The sequence below is a fragment of the Cibotium barometz genome, chromosome 56, assembly GCF_041138505.1.
Source record: "Cibotium barometz isolate CiBa-2024 chromosome 56, ASM4113850v1, whole genome shotgun sequence".
Lineage (NCBI taxonomy): Eukaryota > Viridiplantae > Streptophyta > Polypodiopsida > Cyatheales > Cibotiaceae > Cibotium > Cibotium barometz.
Genome location: NC_141101.1, coordinates 6,142,071 through 6,167,418, shown reverse-complemented (window position 1 = coordinate 6,167,418; position 25,348 = coordinate 6,142,071). Strand labels below are relative to the sequence as shown.

At 45.8% G+C, this 25,348-nt stretch overlaps 1 protein-coding gene across 4 annotated transcripts in view; it reads right to left on the bottom strand.

Moving 5' to 3' along the window:
• Positions 1-7,900: 7,900 nt before the first annotated feature.
• The window catches only part of LOC147606836 (phosphate transporter PHO1-3-like), a 126,621-nt gene continuing 109,173 nt past the window's right edge, over positions 7,901-25,348 (bottom strand). For all 4 annotated transcript variants that reach the window (XM_086791163.1, XM_086791165.1, XM_086791164.1 and 1 more), the window contains one exon: positions 7,901-8,314. In XM_086791163.1, coding sequence (XP_086647289.1) covers positions 8,224-8,314 — 91 coding nt within the window. In that variant the 3' untranslated portion in view covers positions 7,901-8,223. The remainder of the gene's footprint in view (positions 8,315-25,348) is intronic.

The window sequence follows — 25,348 nt, the reverse complement described above, 5'->3', positions numbered from 1 at the left end:
AATAAATTATCATGGACAAGTGTCAAAGACGAGACACACTTTGAACACAAATTCTAGCCATCATTGAAGAAAGTAAGGAACATGTTCAAAAAAGAATGATTAAACAATGGTAAAAAATCATGAAAACATCGTTTAGAATAAATCTACACAAAAATAACTAATAATACGAGGTACAATCGTATTAATAATATACGAATAACCCACATCTATCTAATGTCAGTACGACAAAATATACTTCAACATTAAATAACCCTCAAAAATAATAAATTTTTTTAAAAAAATTATCATGATTTTTTCTTAATTATTTCTAATTTTATAGTCTCAAAATATGATAATTTCGAATTTCACCAAACCTATCTTATCAAATTTCAAACCTTTATTTTTTCACAAAATTTTTAACAATTTAGATTTGCCAAAATACATTTGATATTTTAAAAATATCAATTTTTAGATTTTCTAAAAAATTCTTAATTTTCCATGAGAATCCCATTGTTCACGAAATTTTCAATCTCGCTTGACAATTCTCTAATCCAATAAAAATTTATAATTTTAACATATTTTTTAATTTTTTTGATTAAAAAATATATTCTTAAAGAAATTTAAATGATCACGGACGCCCGAATGGACACACCACATACCAATCACACCAATCCCATATTTTCGACAAACTTAAAATAACCTTTATGTAATTTTTAAGAATTTTTTAAAAAATTTAATTTATCCCGAACGCATTAGAATACGAACGATAAAATTTCAGAATCCCAATGATTTTCCCAGAATACGAAAAGCCAACAGTTTTGAAAAAATGAAAAGACAAAAAAAAAATCAAAATGTGAAAGATCAAAAGTTTCTGGAATCCGAAAGATCAAAAGATTTTCCAGAATTCAAAAAGCCAATAGGTTTCTCGGAAATACGGAAGGATTTCAAGAAAATAATTTTAGAAATTTTCAGAGAATTTTTTTTTCTCAAAATTCATGTTTTCTTTCTTTTTTTAAAAAGCTTTTTCCAAGTTTTTTTTGAAAGGATTTCAAAAAAAAATTATAAACAGAACAACTTCTTTTTTAAAAAAAATCAAAATTTTTAAATAAAGCTTATGAAAATTTTTAATAAAGAGGTAACGATTTTTATCGCCTGCTTGCAAAAAAGAAAGCCCCCTCCCCCCCTCCCCCGAGCGGCGCAATTTAACAGAGAGGTAGTACTCTCCTCTCCAACTTCTCCATTCCTTCTCTCTTTCTCCACCCACTACTTCTCTGTTAACAGAGGTTAATATTTAATTAATCTTTTGATTAATCATACTCAAAAGTTAATTATGATTAAAATTTAATCAACTTGTGCCTATTAAGAGATGTTCACACGCGAGAGAAAAATAGAAAAATAGAAAAGAAATTCAGATTTAAGAGGAGAAGAGGGTTCCACGCATAGGGGAGAGGATTCAATGCTTCAATTAGCTGCCCCACACCGCATTTTAACAAAAAATCGATAAAAAAAATCGATAGCATCTCTACGAAAAACCTGTCAAAATATATTAAAAATATAATTTTTTTCATAGAAATACTCTAAAAATTTCTTAAAATTTAAGATTTTTTTAATTATTTTAGAAATTCAAAAAATTCACTCTACCACAAATATCAGAGTAAAATGTGTGGTATTTTCATAAAATTTCATAAATGCTTATTTTAAATCAATTTTTTTTAAAAAATAACATTAAACTCACGAAATTCCCCTGCAACGTCGATTCGTCCATTGAATAAAAGTAACACGCGTTCCAACCGCCATATCAACGATTCACGTGATAATCATAAAAATAAATCAGTAAAATAATATTTTTATTTAATAAATATTAAAATTTACTTTAAAAAATATCAAATATTGAAATAAGAAAAAAAATAACAACAATTAACTAGAGATCGCTCTGATACCATTGTTAAAACATTAAGATCTCTCTAAATAATTGTTATGCATAAACATACATAAACTCATCCACCCGACCACCCCCGAGCCCAACAAGGGATGTACACATGAATTATAACGAAGTACATCATACCTTTACCTTGATATACCATACCATCAATAGGTATAACTCCAATCCAGCAACATGTAACTATAGAGTGAAATGGTAGGTGAGTAGATATAATCTTCTATACAAGAGAACATCATATTATAACCTAGCCCAACCCTCCCTAAGTGTGTCCTCATGTCCCTATTATATAGAAGGACCCTCAAGTGACTCTTGACTCTCCTTTTCCCATGTGTGACCCTTGGATGATGCCTGACCCTAACCTCAACCCTTAAGGTTAATCCTAACCCATGCTCCACTAGAGCTTGTTCCCATGCTCCCATACAAGCCTAATGTAGATTAGCCTCCTAGTTTATACACACATAATGTGCATATAACATTTGGTCTGGAACCCCCTGATCCGTTTACCTAGTGGCCACATATTAGGGACCCGATTGCATGTATCTTGGAGTGCCTTGAGCATGGGACCAACCAAGTCTCTTGGAGATTGAATCGCCCACAGGAAATTACACTTGGAGGTGCAGGAGAGAGGCCCGACAAGGATCTGGGGTAGAGATAGACTCAGCATCGACATCGACTCAACTATCCCTCAGGCGTGGCTGACTCCTCCAGACCCGAACCTGCCAGTGCGACTAGGCATGTTTACCAAATACGATATCCCCGTGGTGGTCCACGCAGCAGATGAGGACAGTGGTCTGCTCAATTTTTCTATTGGATCCCATGGTTGACTAAGAGATCTGAGCTTCCCCTAGAGCATTTCAATACCACCTTGCAGAAGATGAGGGCATAGTTATCAGGTATGAAACGAAGGTACAAAAAAACGGTACTGGTAATACGGGACTTTTAAATTTTGAAAAATAAGTTTCATTAAGGTACGATCCACTTTAAAAAAAACACTTGAAAAAAGATATTTGTGCACATTTAGAGATGCAAAGTCTAGACAAGTTGTAATTTGTCATAAACTAGAAAAAAGTTAAAACACTAGTACAAAAACTCAAGAGTCATGAACAATGAACACTGAACATGCCATAAATAAGAGTCGTGGCCAAAAACCTACAATAGGAAATACAAAAAAGTGTGTTGTAAACTCAAGAGTCATGAACAATGAACACTGAACATGCCATAAATAAGAGTCGTGACCAACAACCTACAATAGGAAATACAAAAAAGTGTGTTGTAACTAGTCACAACACTAAGTACAAAAATGTCCACAGTCTAGATTCTAGTCCTCCTCAGAAAAATCACTAAGGAAAGAAATGCCCTCGCTAGAGGTGCTCCATCATCAGAGGCAACCCAAAACTGCCCTCGCTAAGGGCATTGCCCTCGTCATCATACTCGAGCTCTCTGATGCCTGCAATAGGAGCATCCTCTTCTTCAACAACAGATGCTAAAGTGCTCCTCGAAGTCGAGCTAGAGCCACGCCTCACATATGTAGCCACTGGAAACGAAGTGGAGCACCGAATAGTACATCTACGACCTCCTAGTCATGTGCCACCTCTAGCTGTGTGACCTCTATGAGTACGAGAAACTCGACGGGCAATCTCCTTCGGCTCCCGGTAGAGATCGGCATATATTGCCTCCTCATCTGGATCTCGCTCCTTGTGGACACTCTTAAGAGTGTCCACTATCAACTTGAACTCGTCACATTCACCTGAAAGCAACGTTCAAACATTTATAAATTATTAGACTTTAGTCATGCATTTATAAATCATCAGTAATGAGTCGAACTTTGAACTTTGAACTTTGGAGATCTCTACCTGTTTGGAGATCTCCATGTCATGCATCTTCTCCACCATGCACATGTTAGCACAGCAATATACAAGCCACTCTAACTGCATGGTGCTGAGACGGTTTCGTATCTTTGTGTGTATGAGTGAGTAGGAACTCCAGTTCCTCTCACATGCCCCTGAAGAGCAATCCTATGAAAAATAAGAGGGTTAGAAATTAGAATGTAAGAACTAGTTAGTAGTTACGACTCTAGAGTATATACTATAAAGTTATAAACCTTAAAGTTAAAAGTCTTATTTAATAGTCACCTATGACAAGACTCTCAAAGCCACTTTTTGTACGTGAGCCATTTGATAACCAAATGACTCCCACCCAAAAAGTGGCTAGACCATTAACTCCCTACTCGAGCAAAGTGGGTTCGTGAAAGCGTCTCCCCTCTGATCATTATACCGAATGAGCTCTTCGAGGAAGTGTCTTTGCTCGTGGATGGGAAGTATCCTTGGCAAGTAAGCATCGCGATTGAAAAGTAGCTCCTCATTGGCGAAGAGCCTTGGTACTTTGTAAGCAAGATGCAACAAGGCCGCAAGACGATGCATAGGTCTATGCATCCATCGCCACCTCCTCTCCACAAGCACCACGATCAAATCGCGTCGCGGAGTGGGTGGAGACTCGGTGGGTCCCTAGAATGCAACAATTTCACTTTAAGGTTAAGCCTTTAAGGAACGAGAAAGAGATGTGAAAGTGAGATTTGAAAACATGGGACATGGGTTTACCTAATCCCCTCCATAGGAATGTCGGGGTCCTCCTCATCAAGCACGATGGTCGTACGAATCTCTGCTAGAGCCTCTCGCATGAAGTGGGTGAGTAGCTCAAATGTGGAGCCCTCCATGTCGGCCATGCGAAAAACCCTATACAAGGGAGTCACCGCAATGACAATGGCACGCACCTCGCGCCAATAGGACTCTCTCATGTATAGCCATTGAACGGCTCGGGCCTCGTCTGCACTAGTCACCAACTCCTCTCTTAGCCATGCAATGATATCCGAGGAGACCACGATTATCTGGAGCTTCGGTTGCACATCGTATAGCCGCTCCAAGAGAAGCCACATGTAAGCAAACCGCGTGGAAGAGGGCTTCTTAAGCTCCATACTCGCGAAACATAGTGAGCACCTTTACCTTCTTCGTGAAGAAATTCACAATGGATAGGCCTTGTGCGACCACCCTCTTCACCCACTCTAGCTTCCCCACATCCTCCATGAGTAGGTCTAGACAATGGCAGGCACAAGGAGTCCATACAACAGATGGGAACTCCGCCTCTACCAAGCACCCCATTTTGCGGCAATAGGACGCATTGTCCATGATGACTTGAATGACATTTTCATGTCCGACCTACAAGTAACACAATGACAAATACAATGACATTATTAGAAGTTAGAAGCTTGAACATGTTACATAGATACTAGAGAGTCGAGACTTGAGAGTTAAAACTTAAATCGCAATGCACATGTGACATGTGACATAGTACATACCTCTATGATGGCTTGCTTGCCGGACGTGACGATAGATAAAGTCCCCCGATGTTTTTTTTCCCGCCTTTCCGATATCCACAGTGCGTAAGAAGTATGTGCCAAGAGCGCATGAAACAAGGATATTCATGATATCTCTCTTCTTCCAATTACACCATCCATCGAACAGGATAGGGCAACCATACTTCGCCCACCTTCCCGCACAGGTGTGAGTTTGTCGTTGATCCTTTGCCTCTCGTCATCAAACGCAGTGGTGCGCATCTCATGATAGGTGATACCATGCCATTCACCATGGGATGGCCCCACCTCCGCAATGACCTTCACCATTTTCTACCATTGTGGAACCTTGAGCACATGGAAGGAGAGATTGCAATTGATCACCGTGCGTGCAATCTCCTCATTCGCGGCTTTCATCTTCGCCTTCCCATAGGTGAGGTTGTTAATGGCACACCTCTATCTGTGATTGGTTTTCGAGCACAGGAATGGCACATAGATCCAGTACCGGCCAAGGTGGCCAAGGAGAGATTATGGCGGCTATGGATATGGGAGTGCCAACCTCTCACGCACCTTCAGTGGGACCCAAGAGAGTGGACTTAGCATGATCCAGCGGATCGGGAGGAGACTCTGGATGCCCCCTTCTTTGCATATATTGCGCGGCTAGGCCACAGGATCCAGATGCCTATGATAGATGGCACACCGGCAACAACAGCACATTGGCAGTCTCAGGGTCTCTCACAACGCTTCCTTTTAGATTTCTAGAAGAGACCGTGGGACAACTTTCGGCCTAGAAAGATCACCCTCTTTCTTTGGTTGATGGCACATAGGAGTTTGGTGGTGGATACTTGGCTAGCAGTTGGAGGTCGGCCAGTAGCTTGCCCGCAGTGCGCCTGGGTGCGGCCACCCCCAAGAGTCTCAGAGACATTGCCTTTGGGATTGCCCGAAGGCTCAGCACATTTGGCAACAGCGGATTCTCCGCATCTTCGCTATGGACAGGGCACCGACCTGAATCATTAAATGGGGCACTATCACTTGGGCCACAGAGGCTAGAGTGGTCAGGCCTTATGAGGAGGATGGGGGAGGGCTAGGCCTTCAAGTCTCTCACCATCGTATTGCAACAGTACCAGTCACAACTCCACCTACAGGCAACTCACGGCCAAGCTCATGCCAAAGATGGGAGATTTGCAATAGCATAGTAGGCTAGCAATTGGCGTGCCAGCAGATGCAATGAGGCCATTGATGGTACCCACACTCTGCCGGCTCAAACCATCAGGAGCATATGGCTTGATATCATTCACACCCTCCGCGGTTAGTGGGCGAAGTTTCAGGGAGGTTTTGATCACATGCAAAAGCGGCGGGAAGCTTTCCTGAGGCTTTGGAGACCTAGCCCTTTCCTCAGAGATAGAGGCGGTGACCCCATTGTCATTACAAACCACCTGTGTGGTTGTTCCCCCCCACCATATGAAATAGCCTTCTCACAAAGCGGCCAACCAGAGGAGAAGCATCTCTTCCCCTTATGATCATTTGAATCCCGCCCTTAAATGAGGCGAGTTCGTATTTAGCCCTTCATGGTTGTATCTAGCCCTTTGTGGTTGTTTTGTTCTAATAGAAGGATCTTTTTCCGAGGAAAAAAATAAAGGCAGTACCACTGAAGCCATGATTTGAGGCTTGCACTCAGCTAGGTTATAAGATTTCATGGGGACAATCTTTTTTTGCACTAGAAGACTACAGATGGTCTTTGGTTTGTGATTTGTTGAACAGGGCTTGAATGCAATGATGTAAAATCTGATCTGATGTAAAGATGTAAAGCCGCTTTTTGATAATAAATATATATATCTATTAACACCATATTGGGGAATATGGGAATTTCCCACAAGTTTGGGACACGTGGTCAAAAGTTTGAACTAACCATAACTTGAATACCACTAATCCAAAATTAGCGCTTTATAGCTCTTTAGATTCCATTTTTCAAGCGCTTTCCAACGATAGGTCATATGATAGGGTTTTGAGAAACTTACAAACATGTTATCCATGTCCCCTTTTTTAAGTATTCAAAAATGGGAATTGGGAGATTCCCAAATTCACTAATATGGTGTTTATTGGTCAAAAAAAAAAGAAAAAGCACCCCTCTCAAAAACAAATCAAATCAAATACTTTAATAGAATTTGCAGGATTATGGCATTCAGGCGCTTTATTATTTTCACTCCTGACATTGGAAAAAACATATATTTGGACCACTCGCATGAGGTATACATCCACGTGCAAGTGCCAGACAATTCAGTATATCAAGACTAAATCCAACATGTGGTGGTAAGAGCATGGTTTTTTCACATGATTTGCCCATTCCTCAACAATTGAATATTTTGTGACAATCACATACAGCCTCCATTCATACTTTCAACTCCAATGAATCTACACGAGGGCCATGTAGATAGATTCTCTCATAACAAGACTGTTGATGAGTGACAAAGCTACAAGAAGGCTGTGTTTAAACACGTAACATATCCTTTTTGTCCATTTTATCCACTGCTGAGCTTGAAGTCAAAAGCATCTTAAATATAGAAATTAACATCAATTTCACAATGATGATGGATCAAAAAACCCCACAATGAAAGCTGCTGTACTCGCCTCAATGTTTAGAATAGGCACTGGAAAAATAGCATTAGCAAAAAGGAAAAAGGTTACAACAAAACATTACATTACCAGTTGGTGGAGGAAAACCCTCTACTTGGAGACCCTTTTCCTCTGATGCTGATCCCTTATTAGCATTACATAGATTTTTTTAAATGCCCAAGTTGTGTCATCACTACTAGATTTACATTCACCACAGTTCGATATTTGTCAGCTAGGTGAGTTTGCATTATACATGATTTGAAGGGCCACCATAAGCTTCAAATTTTTATCTACCTGCATTTCGACCACGTTCTCTTAATTTGTAGCTCTAATGCTTTCAAAGTCAAATATCATTTTCTACCGCTCTAAAGGGTAGAGGAACTGTCTTGATGGCTCTAAATCTCCCCACATTGTTGAGATGCTCATTCTCTAACCTGAAAATTTAATCAACTGAACATAAGCGTCTCATAATTAACTAGTTTAAGGTAAGTGTTTCAAGGAAGTAAATAAATGTGTTTCTGGTGTACCATAAGCTCAATAAATTTCTGGACTATCTTAAATATGCAGGCTATCCTATAGAATGATGCAAAATACATATATGCTGTAGAGAGAGAACCAGGATACTGTAAGGTTACTTCTAATGAGTCTATTACAAGAACTGTTTGGAAACACTCATTACTTGCACACTGCAGCAAGCCCAAAACCCCACCACAACACAGTTCAGGAACATGGGATCTCAACGGGGTTCGTGTTTCAAGAGATGGAAAGGAAAAAATTAAGCATGCTTTTGTGGTGGATGTGTTTCTGGAAATGTGTATCAAGGTTAAGATAAAAAGTTTGGTGACATTCTCCTAGAAAACCCGCTCTACAGAATTTCCTACTTGCGCCCTTTTCTTCAGAGGAGCTTGTGCCCTTTTCTTGAGAGGAGCTTGTGGCGTAGGCTTTGACGGCTCTCCCCATGGGCAAATGCCCGGGAGAAGATGGACTTCCGGTCTCCTTATTTCTTCGGCATTGGGACCTCATGGAAGGCGTCTTTAAAGCTGCCTTCAATGAGATTATGGCCATGGGTTCCATGCCGGAGAGGCATTGAGAGGGATTGATTCATTTGATTCCCAAGGAGGGCGGTGACAGATTGCAGATTCGGCAATGGAGGCCCATCACTCTCCTAGGGATCACCTACAAAATTCATCCCAAGGCCATCAGCCGGCGCTTGTGGCCTTTTCTCCCCAATCGGATTCATAGCGCACACAAGGTTTCGTCCAAGATTGGAGCATTCTGAACAACATATTCACTTTTTGGGAGGCAACTGCTTCAACCAGGCTGACACAGCATGAGCTTACAATTCTCCTCCTAGATTTTGAGAAATCCTATGACAGGGTGGATTGGGGCTTTCTAGAGGGGACGATGCGCCGGATGGGATTTCTTGAGGCGTGTGTCCGAGGTGTTTCTGGGCTCTTTTCAGCTTCCCACAGCCAGCTTCTCATTCAGGGAGCCACATGCAACAGATTTCCGCTCTCTCGCTTGATCCGGTAGGGTTGTCCACTAGCACCTTAACTATATTTGTTTGTTGCGGAGGCCATGAGCAGTTTTCTCACTGCTCAGGAGACGGCTACAGGGGCTGCGACTTCCCATCCGCGCACGCAAGGAGCTGCTCGATTCAGAGTTTGCCAATGATACGTACGGCCCACGCTTCTTCAAACGATGACAGCACACCTTTGATCCTGCCTAGTCACAATTTGCTTTCCACGCCTCAGGAAGGAGTACCTTCTGCTTCTCCAGTCATTGGGAGAACAATAGGGCAAGTGTTTGAATCCCTAGCAACAGAAGCCGCCTCGATGCTAGCACAGGTGTCGGGGATTCCTTCACTCCGCATCAGCATTTTCTCTCGGGAGACAGTACCACATGTCATCTCCCTTCGATATCTCTAGGGGGATCCCATTCTTCAACAGGTGGAGTACTCTTAAGCCAGTGCTTCATCCGGCAGATGGGTCACCTCGCCAGAGCCAGCCCTCGCTGCCAGGCTAGGCGAGCTCCACATGCTAGTACAGCCCCCTCCCCCCACAAAGTGGCGAGAGTGGACCGAACGCCTCAGCACCACCTCCTCCCGCTAGCAAGACAGAGTCTTAGCACCCTACACCTGACAACGAGGATGGGGGAACGTGGCACACAACTAGGCGGAGGCAGCGCAACGCCCCGCTAGAGCAACGTGCTGCCATCAAGCTCAGACAAAAACGGTCGTGTCAAAGAACCGTTATGAGCACAAACACTTGTCTGGAGTACAGGCCCCACCCACCAGGAGAGGGTCCCAGTGCCAAGTACTGCCTAGAGACCAGTCCCACGCAGTGTTTCGGGGCAACTTCCAGATTTTTCAGAACCACTCCGCCGCCCAACAATTGATCTGCAACTTCCTCTGGGCGGGCAGCGATGGGGCAAGCTGGCATGGGCCAACGTGGCTTGGAGAGACCACATTCAGTCTCATTACTGATCCTTCTATGCAAAGCCGAGCCCTTTTGGGTAAGCTGATCATCAAAGGCCTGTCAGAGGGCAGTGGAAAGATGTAGATGAATGACAAACATGTTGAAGCTCCAAGAGAGAAATGAGAGAAAACAGCAAAACGCTGATGCACTAACCCTCAAGAAAAGGATACAATCAACCCGTAGGTGAGGAGTGGACTCCGTAGGCAAAGGCTGAAGGTGCTCACCAAATGATCAAGAAACAATGATGAAAAGTGAGGAAGAGGGCAGCATATATATACACTCCATATGAGTTGGCCGACTGCCTCCTGATTGTATGTGTGCAACCTGCCTCTCAAGTACCCCCAAGGTTGCATGCCCTTGAGCTAATCTAGCTGCTGCTGCCTCCTTCAAGGAGAAACGCGGTCCTGTGAAAGTAACTCCCAAATAGAGATACTCAACCGGCTCCCCTCAAAAAGTGAACTGATACTCTGATCTCATCACCCATGCATGTGTTGTGTTAAACACCATAACCTTGGTTTTCCCAAGGTTCACTATCAGATCTCTAGCTACACAAAATGCTTGTAATGCATCTAAGTGTCTCCGTAATCCCTCTGGAGAGTCTGAGATTAGAAAAATATCATCTGCATATAACAAGATGGGTATCAACATGCCTGCCACGCATGCCCCTAGGCCTCCCAATCTCTCTTCATAATCGGAGACCACATCCGTGTACAATCCAAAGAGGGTGGGTGATAGTGGGCATCCCTGCTTCACCCCTATCGTGCTAGTCACCATATCGGATAGTCCCCCTGGAGCTAGGACTCTGCCTGTCACAAACTCATACAAAGCATATATCCCCCACTGCATATCCTCAGGTACCTCAATGTCCTACGATGTGTGCATAAGCCTGGCACGTGGTACAGTACCGAAGGCTTTGCGTAAGTCCACAAAGCAACAGTATATCCTTTTCTTCTATGCCCCGCCCACTTCAATAAGTGCCCAAAGTGTCAGAGTATGTGATCTCTTGAAGTCGGTCTGTCCCTGTGCTCAATGACCATGCCTCTCTACCCAGTGGCTCAGCTCTGACTCCAATATACAGCCATATAGTTTGGCCAAGTAATGACCAATCATGATTGTCCTATAGTTGCCTGGTACCATGGGGTCCCCACTCTTAAAGAGTGGTACAATGGTATGTTTTGTCCAGCTTGCCGAGAAGCCCTCACATATGGTACGATTAAACACATGTACAATCAGCAGAGCCAAAGTGTCATGCAGGGATCTACCTAGTAGTGTGAAACTCAGGTATGCATGATCGGTTGCTATGCCAATGGGCCGACTGGAAATCATGAAATCTCGCACATCAGGTATCAATGAAGCAGATCCCATCAAGTAGTCCACTGTGCTCGCTCCCCTTTAGAGTTCTAGCATGTGAGAGCATATGATCCCTGCCATCTCGATAGGCCATTGTATATGACCAACCCATGTGCACTCCCAAGTGTGAGAAAATGCTATGAATCTCCCCCTCATGCTATGCTGATCTCTGCAACCCTCCATCCTCTGCTGCGATCTCCCGGTACATAGCCACATGAGTATCATACAGCTCTGTCTGCTCTGTGCCTGTACGTACATTAAAGTCTCCCAATAGTAACATGTCTCCCATGCAGGCAAACCTCATGATATCATCATATAGTGGCATATAGGGCAACTCTCCTAATGGTGCAAACCTAGAGTTGGCTTGGGGAAAGTAGCATACCGCCACATATAGCTCGCGAAGCCCCTCTCTGCATACTCGGACCCACATGTACCTCGCATCTGCATCTCTACGTATCACATGTATTTTGTCACAAGGCTCCTCCCTGAAAAGTACGGCCACTCCTCCAGATTCTCTGGTACCTCCCACTATGCGTGGCTAAGGGCACAATACTGATTCCCATCTATGGAAGCCTCCTGTTTGTGCACTCATGGGTCTCCATATACATAGCAATATCTTTGTGTCTAAAAGTATCCTCAAAGTATCCTGCATCTGTTCTATGGACTCCATTGCAATTCCACACCGTGAATCCCAAGGTCTCATAGACCGTGCACCGTTAGACGGGCCTCCTATCCGTAATGATGACTCAACCATCTTTGTATACCGCCCATTTCCCCTCTTTCCTTTTCTCAAGCCCACACGGCATGTGTTCCTTCCAGTGTGCTATTTGTGCTGGTGTAAGGTCCTGATCCAAATAAATCTTTTCTCCCTTAAGGGCCATCTTTTTGGAGAGGAAGGCCGTGTTCTTCTCCAAGTCACCAAACCTGATGATCAATATCTTCGCCTTGGTTTCATCTCTTCCTACTCGCCATGCTCCAGCAATGGGTACATCAGTGGCTCCAATTTTTGTTGCAAGAGCTTTTGCACCCTCTTGGGGATTCCCCTTATCTTCCCAACCAACTACGCGTTGTCGTGACGTGGGCGGTGTCGCTGGGAACACACTGGGTGTCTAGCTGTGAAAGTTACATCCAAAATCCCAAGCATTAAATGTCTTCTCAGCTTCCCATGGAACAAGTATAGCATGGTATTAATTCAATCTCTTGACTCAGGCATACATTCAATGGGATTGTCTCCACAACTCATACAAGACACACCATCTTCGACTCTGATGATACAAGGCTTATGGCAAGAGAACTCATCATCATAAGACATCACCAAATCCAAAGGGTGTACATATCTTCAGCATCTGCATGTCGACAGCCAATAGTATAGCACCCAGTACTCTCTCTTGTCAGCATCCAGCTATAGCCAAAACAAAAACAGTGATCCACTCTTCGCTTCCTCTCCTTCGTTAGCTCTTCCAGTTCACAAGAGAAGCATTCCCCCCTTTCACTGAGACGGCTACCATCATTGGAGCCTCCTAGGCGGCTCTGCCTGGAGTTGGCTGTGAACTGATAGGATGAATCTGTGATAGATTCCCCTGCTGAAATCCTGCTGCGGGATAGCCAGCTGTACGTGGACAATGCCCCTTTGTACATACATATCCAACCTGGCCCTGAGAAAATCCTCTGCAAGCTTTATACAGTCTCTCTAGTTGAGCTTTATCACCCTTATTTTCAGAGTAAAGCCTACACTTTGTTTTGTGAGTTTTATCTGAGATGTACAGCACAGGATCTGTGGAAGTGAAATTTGGGTCCTCTATCTCTGCATTTTCTAGTGATATCACTGTTCGAGGATGCGCCACATTGCACGGTCCGGCAGGATGAGCTGTTGACGCACGAACCCCATTCCACAGAACAGCCCTCCGGTCCTGAGTTTTTCTGCACCTCCTCAGCTTGTGTTCCCAGCGACACCGCCCACGTCACGACAGCTTTGGTACACCTTCTGGTCACACCTTCTGGTCCTCGGCAGTTGGGACTAGAGGGGGTGTTTGTATTTCAGTGGCAACATCTACTATACCTCATGTTATTGGACACGGTGTTATCATCTCTGCTAGAGCGCAGTGGATCTTAATCATGCATGAGGGTCAGAAATTGGGAATCTTGAATATCTATGCACCTAACGTGAGAGGTGAAAGGGTGGCCTTTTGGGACACCATTACAAATGTCATTCCCGAGGTTGATCATTGGATAGTGGGAGGAGATTTTAATATGGTTGAGCAACCTTCTGACAAGAAGGGTGGACGCAAAGGGGGTTTACACCCTTTGGAGCGAGCTCATGGGAGAGGTTCACGCTTTCCTTTTTTGGCAGGGATTGCTGGATTGAGGACGACTTCCAGAGAAGGCCAAATTCCTTATCTTTCTCTTGGCATAACCACATGAGCGGGGATGAGAGCATCTTTGCACGTCTGGACAAGTTTTATGTGGATGATTGGTCCTTGGACAGAGGAGGCACCATTGCTATTATGCCTAGCACCACCAAATCCGATCATTGCCCCGTCGTTTTGTGTCTCAAGGAGCCTGGGGCTCGCTCGGCCTCTCCCCGTATCCGTATCCTTGACTCTCTTTATCTAGATGCTAACATTTCCCTTGAGATCAGAGAGAGATGGAGATCTTGTGATGGTCCTAATCCTCGTCATAATATTGCGCTAGCTCTTGAGAGGACCAGCCATCATTATCATAGCAATGCCTTGTCTAAGAAGAAGGAGGCTCTGGACAAGGAGAGAGCTATTAGGCGTAGGATTGCTACTCTTTAGAGGGAACATGAAAAGCATCCACATGCGACTTGGATTACACACCTCTTGACCACAATTAGAGCAGAGCTGCAGTTGGCCATGCACAGGAGGGCTGAGTTCGCCTTTCATGCAAACAAGGCCTTTTGGACTTAGATGGGTGGCAGATGCAACAAAGAGTTTTTTTCAGCACACAGGCCTTCCCATAGCAGGGATTCTCTGAGGTACTTGCAAGATTCACACGGTAAAGTTCAAATTGAGCCTAATAAGGTGAGGAGTATTGCTTCAAAATTTTGTATTGCTTCAAAATTTTATCGGTCTTTGTTTACTGCAGAGGTGCCCTCCCCTCAGAGAGATGTGGCACGGCAGAAAGTTTGGGAGTGCGTGCCCTGGCTCATTACAGATGCTATGTGTTCTTCCCTAGATGCCCCTTTCTCGAAGGATGAATTCCTTCACGCACTGTGTCAGGCTAAAATCTAAGAGGTATTTTGGGTCAGTGTACATATGGTGCGTGTGGTGTGTGAATAAACTTTGCCCTGAATGCCCTGGCAAGTGTACAGGCCGAATGGTTTGGTTGTAAGCTGGAATATGCACGTGTTTTGTTTTCCGGAGCAGACGCTGGAGATCTGAAGTTTTATGGCAATAATGTGGTGTACGGGTGGTTACTAAAAGAGGGCACCGACTGGAAATTGTCGGGCTTGGTAGTCATGATGCTGATGAGGGTGGCCGGGAGCAGTTCTGGTATTGGAAGGTTATGAATGCGGTGATGTGGTCCGAAGTACAAGGAAGAGGAGGGGTTTTTTAGTATTGAGTGTGGTAATTAATTTGAGTTTTAAAAAAATAATAAAATGTATTGAGTGGTGGCCACCTTGTAAAGGGGCCACTTGGAAGTTTGTGGAGCCGCCAGCTTGACGTCTAGAAGGGAGAAGCTTGGTGGAGAAGTTGGTCGTTTCGAAAGAATACGTAAGAAGGGGGCCGCCGGAAATAGAGAAGAAGAACCGCCTTGCTGCGGGTGCTAGGCTGGTGATGAAAGGAGCTGTGGTGGCGCCCTTTGGAAATTGCAGAGGCACAGCAGAGGCGACGAGTGGCTGAAGCGCAAGAAGAGAAGGTGGCGCCGCGTGAGATAAAGGGGAGCCGGGTGCAGTAAAGAGTAAGCTGCAGAAGGCAAAGAGAAAGGCTGCCTTGGTCGACTGGGCGCAGCCGACTAGTGTCAAAAGGAAGGCGACCGCTTTGAAGGAGAACCGGGTAGAGAAAGAAGAAGCGCTGTTGGCCTTGGCGACAAGAAGAGACTGGCGACAAAAAGACTGGTGCTGAGGACTGTGCAGAGACGCTGGGGCGGCTCTGATGCTTGAAGGCTTGCAGTGAGCGAAGCAAGAGGAGGGGCGACTTCTAGAGAAGTGAAGCTGGTCGGTTGGTGCTCGAAGGCAACTCGAAACAGCTGGTGAGAAAGCGGGGTGGCCGCTTGCTGTAGACGAGCTGGCGACTTGTAGAAGGGCCGCCTAGGAGCTGCTGGTGGCAAGGTGTACACCAAAGGGGCTGGGTTTGTGAAGAGAATGCGCAGAGCATAGCTGCTGGGTGAAGAACACGGTCGCCTCATGGGAGATGCAGGCGCCTTGGTTATAGAAGGGCTATGGAACGTATGCAGCCACAAGAAGAGAGAGCTGCAAAAAGTGTGAAGAAGCATAAGCCGGGAGTACCCAGGTCTTCTCAGAGATGGCAGCCTTGTGTGTTGGTTATAGAGGGGCTGATGACAGTACAGAAGAGGCTGCAGGCCTATAGGTGATCGTGACAATATGGGCTGGTGATTTAAGCAGCAAGAGAGGGCTGCTGTTAGGAAGGGATGAGTGATGTGGCTTTGGCCGGATGCAATGAAATGGTGAAGCTGCGTTGAGTGGTTCGTGGTGCTGAGGATTGCGCAAGGCTCTGGTGGTTGGTGAAGCTGCTGGTCACGACATACAGAGAGTGGGAGCTGCTGAGTGAAGGTTAGCTGGTGTGGGCGCCTTCTGGTGAGAGTAGCTGGTCTTGTGTGGGCGATGATTGCAGGCAGAGCGTGGATGCTGACCAGAGAGGGAGCCTTGGGTTTTTGTGTGGGTTGGATGCAGAAGAGGTGTTGATGTGTGGGCTGGAGACAGTGGGGCTCGCCTACGACAATTGGCAGGTAGCAGCAGACAGAGAGTAGCCGGGCTACAGAGAAAGTGGAGAAGGGTTGCTGGTGTGGGCGCCCTCTGGAGATTACAGGGACTGGGAAACAGAGGCTTGGTCGTCAGACGCAAGGGTGTATTCCCTTGGCAGTAAATCCTGGCCAGAGTCCTGGTCTTTGGTGTATTTTGCTGAGTTTGTACATGGTTGATGCTGTATATGTTTTTTGCTGAATGATCATCTGTCCCTCATGGTTTTGAGCTGTCTTATGGTGTGGGTGGGTGGCGAATGTTGAGAGAGTATTCCAGCCGGTGGCTGGTGGTGCCCCGTTCGTGGTATTTTTTCCAAGTTTGGGAGGTGGAAGAGCTATAGAGGCAGGTTCTTTCTTCTTTTTTTCACCTCACATCCTTCTGGTGCCCCCACTGAGGAGTGGCTCTTTCTGGTATAGTTTGACTGAGGATTGCTAGGGATTTCTCTTACGAGGGTGTATGCCCCAGAGTGAGAGATTGAAGGAAGGTGTTTTTGGGTTTTTGCTTGGGATTGGAAGTGAAGTTTTGGGATTAAGATGATGTCTTACCCAGAGTTTTATGGTGGTCTGAATGAGGATGTGGCAGATTTCTTGGAAAGGATGGAGGTTGCATGTATAAGCAACCATATTAATGAGTCGGTTCAGGTGTTGCGGCTGCTGAGCATCTGTTTGAAGGGGGATGCAAGGACCTGGTACAGGGCTTATGAGGAGTCATTAAGGGATGCTGTTCCACGCATTGAGATGACTGAGGATGGACTGAAGACAGCACTTAGCAACAGGTTCGAGAAGGTGGAAGACCCCGACAAGGTTTGGCATGAGGTGTAAGCTCTGACACAAGGTGAGTTTGAATCAATAGATGAATATATGAAGAAATTTTCTTTGCTATGGGAGACTCTATGCACGGCTTTAGGGGAAGACCAGGTACCGCCTGATATGATGAAGAAAAACAAGTTTGTAGCCGGGCTTAAGAGGAGTATTCGCTGGAAAGTGGAATTGAAGAAGCCCAGGTCTTTTGAGGATGCGGTAGAAATTGCTAAGTCAAAAGATTGGAAACTGCAGCGGATGAATCAGCTGGGGATGATTCCAGTTGTAGCACAGCCGGAGATTCGTAGAGTGGAGGCTACACCTATGAGTGCAGTGATCGAGAGGATGAAGCCCACTGAAGCCCAAGCTATGCAGATGGTGCCTCAAGCTAGTTAGGGAGCACCTATGGTTCCTGCAGGTTCTGATGAGGGATTGCGACAGGATATGAAACAGATGGTTGATCTTATGAAGAATTTGAGTTTAAATTTAATGGGAAGTACAGGTGGTGGACGTGGTAGAGGCCGTGGCAATAATCATGAGGGGGGAGATGGACAAGCAGGATATGGACGTGGTCGCGGTAGGGGCCGTCATTTCATCCCTACATGCTGGAATTGTGGTGAACTTGGTCATCTGAGTACAGATTGTGATAAGCCTCAGCGTATGGGTGGTGATATGTACCCACTACCTTCACAGCTACCTGACAGGTCAAATGATTATGGTATTGATATCAGGGATCAAGCAGGTCCGAGTGGAATCACAGCTGAGGAGAAAGGTAAAACTAAGGTGATAGATGTGGTCACCCTTGAAAAGACGAAGGAGGCAGAAGCTGATGTGATGCCTTTGGGAAAACGGATGCCACAGGAAAGGGAAAGCAAAGATGCTACAGGGCCTAGCAAGAAGAAAGGTAAAGTGAAGGAAGGAGAAGATGTGAAGGTCAAACAGAAGCGGAGGTCTCGTAGGAAGTTTCAGGTAACTGATTTTCCACTAGGGGGTGGGCAGGATAGCTACAATTTGCAGGAGGACATGGCTGGAAGGAAAGCTAACATTACTTTTGGGCAATTGATAGAGTTAGCTCCTAATTTGAAGCGTCAGTGGAAAAGACTTGTGAACCCGAAAGAGAAGAAGCCTGCCAAAGGGATAGTGACTGTTCTATCTCTTCAGGAGTTGCCTGATATATGTCCTGTGGTGAATGTGTGGTACAAAGGGAAGAATCTGGGAGAAGCATACATAGATGGTGGAGCACAAATTTGTGTGATCACATTGGCAGCTGTGGAGAGGCTTGGTCTTAATTTTGCTGAAGCGTCTGGATTCCGAATTCGGCTGGCTAATCATCAGAAGGTCAAATGCTTAGGTATGATCAAGCAGTTAGAATTAGAAGCTTTTGATGTGAAGGTGCTTGTGGATTGTCATGTTATGCCTGCAGGAATGGGTGCATTCCCCATTATTTTGGGAAGACCATGGCTGAGAGCAGTGAAAGCTGTTTAGGATTGGAGGAAAGGGGTCATTACTTTGTATGACAGGAGAGGGGATAAGAAGCAGTTTAATATGGATAACCAGAACCCTGTTCGTGATGAAGAGGAAAGTGAAGCTGATTCGAGTGATGATACGACTAGTAGCACCACTACTAGTGAGGGAACAGATGATACTTCATCCAGTGAGGAGGATGCAGAGATGGATGCCCTGGTTATTGATGAGGAAGTGCTTGGTGACGAGGTTGCTGAACAGGAAGAAGCCTTACATGAAGAATGCGAGAAGGTACAAGTGAATCATGAACAAAGGTATGCATGTGATGTAAAAGAGTCTGCTTTTGTATCTTTGAATGAACCTGTGTGGGATGAGTGGGAAATAGACAGTCTACAGGATGATGAGCCCGAGTTGGAGCTGGATGACCAGATGTGCATAAATGTTAAAAAAGCCATGACCAGAATTGAGGCTATGAAGGAAGAGAAACACCAGAAGACTTTGAATGATGCTGCTGTTATTGATGAGACTATGGATGCTGTAATGGATGAATTTCTTGGTGGTTTTGATGAAGATGAGCATACAGGAACTGAGGTGGATGCTTTGGCAATGGTGCCTTTTCAAGGGGAGTTTGTTTTGCCTGGGGTGGCTGATTTTGATGGTGATGTTTCTCATGCTGATGGACAGCAAAGTGTTATGGTACAGCAGTTTTTTTTTTATGAAGCTTTCATCAATTTTTACCCTGAGCAGGAGTTGCTGCATTGGTTCTCCGATATTGGTGTTGATCATATCAGGGATTTTGGGCTTGAGATGAGACGGGATGGTGTGTATGTCAGGAGCTTTGTCTCCAAAGGTTCTGGTGTTATGTTGTGGGATGCGGAATGGCAAAACATGCCTTGGGAGGAGGACAGAGTTTCTTGGATTATCTGGAACAGAGATGTGTTGATTACACTGTATGATGCTCAGAGGATAGATGGAGGGAAACGTGGTCATATGCTTTCTGCTGATCATGAATGATTCAGCAGGCTAGGGGTTGGGCAAAGTAAGAAGGATGTGAGGTGAAAAAAAGAAGAAAGAACCTGCCTCTATAGCTCTTCCACCTCCCAAACTTGGAAAAAATACCACGAACGGGGCACCACCAGCCACCGGCTGGAATACTCTCTCAACATTCGCCACCCACCCACACCATAAGACAGCTCAAAACCATGAAGGACAGATGATCATTCAACAAAAAACATATACAGCATCAACCATGTACAAACTCAGCAAAATACACCAAAGACCAGGACTCTGGCCAGGATTTACTGCCAAGGGAATACACCCTTGCGTCTGACGACCAAGCCTCTGTTTCCCAGTCCCTGTAATCTCCAGAGGGCGCCCACACCAGCAACCCTTCTCCACTTTCTCTGTAGCCCGGCTACTCTCTGTCTGCTGCTACCTGCCAATTGTCGTAGGCGAGCCCCACTGTCTCCAGCCCACACATCAACACCTCTTCTGCATCCAACCCACACAAAAACCCAAGGCTCCCTCTCTGGTCAGCATCCACGCTCTGCCTGCAATCATCGCCCACACAAGACCAGCTACTCTCACCAGAAGGCGCCCACACCAGCTAACCTTCACTCAGCAGCTCCCACTCTCTGTATGTCGTGACCAGCAGCTTCACCAACCACCAGAGCCTTGCGCAATCCTCAGCACCACGAACCACTCAACGCAGCTTCACCATTTCATTGCATCCGGCCAAAGCCACATCACTCATCCCTTCCTAACAGCAGCCCTCTCTTGCTGCTTAAATCACCAGCCCATATTGTCACGATCACCTATAGGCCTGCAGCCTCTTCTGTACTGTCATCAGCCCCTCTATAACCAACACACAAGGCTGCCATCTCTGAGAAGACCTGGGTACTCCCGGCTTATGCTTCTTCACACTTTTTGCAGCTCTCTCTTCTTGTGGCTGCATACGTTCCATAGCCCTTCTATAACCAAGGCGCCTGCATCTCCCATGAGGCGACCGTGTTCTTCACCCAGCAGCTATGCTCTGCGCATTCTCTTCACAAACCCAGCCCCTTTGGTGTACACCTTGCCACCAGCAGCTCCTAGGCGGCCCTTCTACAAGTCGCCAGCTCGTCTACAGCAAGCGGCCACCCCGCTTTCTCACCAGCTGTTCCGAGTTGCCTTCGAGCACCAACCGACCAGCTTCACTTCTCTAGAAGTCGCCCCTCCTCTTGCTTCGCTCACTGCAAGCCTTCAAGCATCAGAGCCGCCCCAGCGTCTCTGCACAGTCCTCAGCACCAGTCTTTTTGTCGCCAGTCTCTTCTTGTTGCCAAGGCCAACAGCGCTTCTTCTTTCTCCACCCGGTTCTCCTTCAAAGCGGTCGCCTTCCTTTTGACACCAGTCGGCTGCGCCCAGTCGACCAAGGCAGCTTTTCTCTTTGCCTTCTGCAGCTTACTCTTTACTGCACCCGGCTCCCCTTTATCTCACGCGGCGCCACCTTCTCTTCTTGCGCTTCAGCCACTCGTCGCCTCTGCTGCGCCTCTGCAATTTCTAGAGGGCGCCACCACGGCTCCTTTCATCACCAGCCCAGCACCCGCAACAGGGCGGTTCTTCTTCTCTATTTCCGGCGGCCCCCTTCTTACGTATTCCTTCGAAACGACCAACTTCTCCAGCCAGCTCCTCCCTTCTAGACGTCAAGCTGGCGGCTCCACAAACTTCCAAGTGGCCCCTTTACAAGGTGGCCACCACTCAATACATTTTATTATTTTTTTAAAACTCAAAATAATTACCACACTCAATACTAAAAAACCCCTCCTCTTCCTTGTACTTCGGACCACATCACCGCATTCATAACCTTCCAATACCAGAACTGCTCCCGGCCACCCTCATCAGCATCATGACTACCAAGCCCGACAATTTCCAGTCGGTGCCCTCTTTTAGTAACCACCCGTACACCACATTATTGCCATAAAACTTCAGATCTCCAGCGTCTGCTCCGGAAAACAAAACACGTGCATATTCCAGCTTACAACCAAACCATTCAGCCTGTACACTTGCCAGGGCATTCAGGGCAAAGTTTATTCACACACCACACGCACCATATGTACACTGACCCAAAATACCTCTCAGATTTTAGCCTGACACACTGCATGCTCTTTCCAGTGGTTCATGCCTACGGGATGATGGTCTATCTCCCGCCTGCTATTATTCTTTTTTGGGATCATATTGGAGATGCTATCACTATTTCCCTTCAGGAAATGTGGTTGTCGGGTATGATGCCTCCATACCTCACAGAGGGGCTGATTCACCTTATCCCCAAGAGTGGGGACAAGACTCACATCAAGCAATGGAGGCCCATCACCCTCCTTGGATCTGCATATAAAATCTTAGCTAAAGCCTTGAGTATAAGGTTGCAACGGATTCATTAAAGGACTATCCATGATACCCAGAATGGGTTCCTCCAAGGAAGGAGTATATTTGATAACATCTTTTCTTTCTGGGAAGCTGTCGAGTGGGCAAAGTCTAGTCAGCAGCCTCATACCATTCTTTTGCTTGATTTTGAAAAAGCTTATGACAGAGTGGATTGGGATTTTTTGGAGGGCACTATGGCATACATGGGGTTTTCCCAAAACTGGATCAGAGGTGTGTCTTGCCTATACAGGGAGGCTCATAGCACTGTTTTAGCCTGTGCGGGGCACGGTGAGCGTTTTCAGATTTCCCGTTCAGTGAGGTAGGGCTGTCCGCTCGCCCCTTTACTGTACCTCATTGTTGCTGAGGCTATGAGCAGGTTTCTTCGGGCTGCCCCTGGTGTTGTGGGTCTTAGGCTGCCTTTATGTACGGAAAAAGAATTTTTGGGGACTCTGAGTTAGCAGATGATACGGCGTTGTTCCTTGAGGCTTCACATGCTTGTTTATGTGCTTTCCGGACAGCCTTGGAGGCCTTTTGTTTGGCAGCAGGAGCTTCTATCAATTGGCATAAGTCAGTTGCTTTTTGGATTAGTGATTCTCCTCTTGGAGATTGGGGTACAGATGTTGGTTTTACCTGGATTGAGAGAGGATGCTCAACCAGATACCTTCGTTGTCAGGTGGGGGCATTGACATCTCCCCTGCACAATAGTTTGCTCCAGTGCTCTTAAGCATTAAAAGCAAACTTCATGACTGGTGTAGGAGGAAGCTCCACTTGGCCACTAGAGCTTTGGTGGTTAACCAAGTTTTGCTAGCCACGACTTGGTTTATCCCTTCGTGCTGGATTTTTCATAAGGGCTGCATTGGACTACTTCGTCGCCTTATTCGGAACTTTCTTTGGTCAGGCCTTGATGGAAATGCACACACCAGGGCTAGAGTTTCTAGGGAAACCATTATCAAGCCTAAGCAAGAAGGGGGATTGAATATCATTGACCCTGAGGTGCAATGTAAGGCTTTGCTGTGTAAGCTCATTGTTAGGGGCTTTCTTCCAGGCACTAAGCCGTGGAAGGACTTTCTCATGCAGCAGATCACGAAGTGTGTCCCTGTTCGCGGAGGTGACTGGACTCTCAGCTCACGCTTTATTTTTTCGGATGCAGTTCACCGCTCCCCTTCATACCCCCTGGTTAGGTCCCTCCTACGGGCCTGGGACTGCCTGAGGAGTTTTTTGGTACACACCCCCCCCGCGTTCAGCGGAGGAAGTTAATTGGCAGCCCATTCTGTGGAATGATTTGATCTTAGACGTGCATGGTAGGCCTCTTCGGGCAGCTATGCATATTCTTTGGGCTGGCTGGGAGACCCTTTGCCCCACAGTGTTGGCTTGGAAGAGATTTCAGAGCCTCACCGAGTTACAGAGATTGGATCTCACGCAGCATTTGAGAGACTCTAGTCGGAGGATTGCAAAGATTGATGCAGCCATTCCCAACCACTGGATTACTGGATCTTTTTGGGAAGACCGTCATCATTCTTGGTTTGGGGTTTTTTCTGGGACAGGTGTTCCTCTTCGGGTTATGGGTCTCCCCTTGCCTAGGGAGGATGATGTATCGGTCTTTTTTTCTGTACAGGATGGATGGCAGATGGAGAGATGTGACGTACAGGACCTTATTGAGGGCCCCCAGATTCGTCCAGTCAAAGTTGTTGGGGCAGGTTAGGGAAGCACGTCTTTGTTGACCCCCCCCCCCCCCCCCCCCCCCCCCCCCCCCCCCCCCCCCCCCCCCGCGGGATGATCACAGAGAGTGTTAGCCTTTGGTTGTATGGTGGCTGCCCTATCAGACATTTGCATTGCGACCCTGGTGAGTGGGTGTGAAAGGATGCTTGTAACCCCTTGAAAAGCATGCCTTTTTTCAGTTATACGGTGCGGAATGCCAGATATCTTATCTTGGGACACATTCAGAGTGTCCCTACTCTTAGACCCCATTGGGAATCTTACAGCATTTCGACTGACATTCAAAGGGTTTTTTGGCGGAGATTGTGGCATTCTTAAAGGAAGCCACAGATTTCCTCCTTTATCTGGGTTTCTCTTCATGGTGGTCTGGCCACCAATCAGTGGAGGTCAGTTACTGGTGCTTGCCCAGCTTGCCCTAGATGTGTAGGAGTTTCGGAGTTAGTTTACCATTGTTTATGGGAATGCAGGGAAGCACATAGGGTTTGGTGTGTGATTGCACACTTCTTTGGTAGGATTAAGAGGGATGCTATCATTTCTTTTGGTTCTATCATTTGGTTGACAGAGTCTGGGCCTCAACTGAGATTCGAGGGGTCCCTCCGGCACAGAGGTTAGACAGCTTATGGGAGATTATTGCTAGCATTTCAGCCTGGAATATCTGGAAGGCTAGATGCACCGAGGCCATTGAGGGTACTCCCGTTCTTGTTTCTCAGTGTCTTTGCAGGATTTGGAGTGATATTATTCACACCATCATGGCTACCTGGGCCAGAATCCAGGGATCTTCGAGGGCTGGGAGAGAAAGCGCGACCAGTTTATGAAAGAGTGGGACATTGGTATCTTTTTCACGTCCTCTCACTCGAGACCCTATTGGCAGCACAGGGCTCCTGATTGGTTGAGATCTCCACCTTTCTTGGTGTGAAATCTCCATTTTGTAAAATTTTTTCATACTTAATAGAAGTCTCCTTTCTGAAAAAAAAAAACTTACCAAGGAGTTCCATTATAATTCCAAACTGTCATGTCTGCCTGATTTTAATTTTGAGAGGAGGCAAGAAGAGAGGAAGAAAAGGACAAGTAAAGACATGGCAAAACAAGAAGCAGGAGGAAGGCAGCAAGCAAGCAAATTGAAATACGATGAGGTCGCTAGAAATTTTCAAATGGGAGTGGTATTGATTAACCTTGAAATGTATAGAAAGTAATCGAAAGTATCATTCAACCTCAACAACTAGCAGAAATCACTTTTCTACTTTGATAGACATGTTTTTTTTGGAGAAGTACAACTATCTCCAAATGTATAGAAAGTAATCGAAAGTATCATTCAACCTC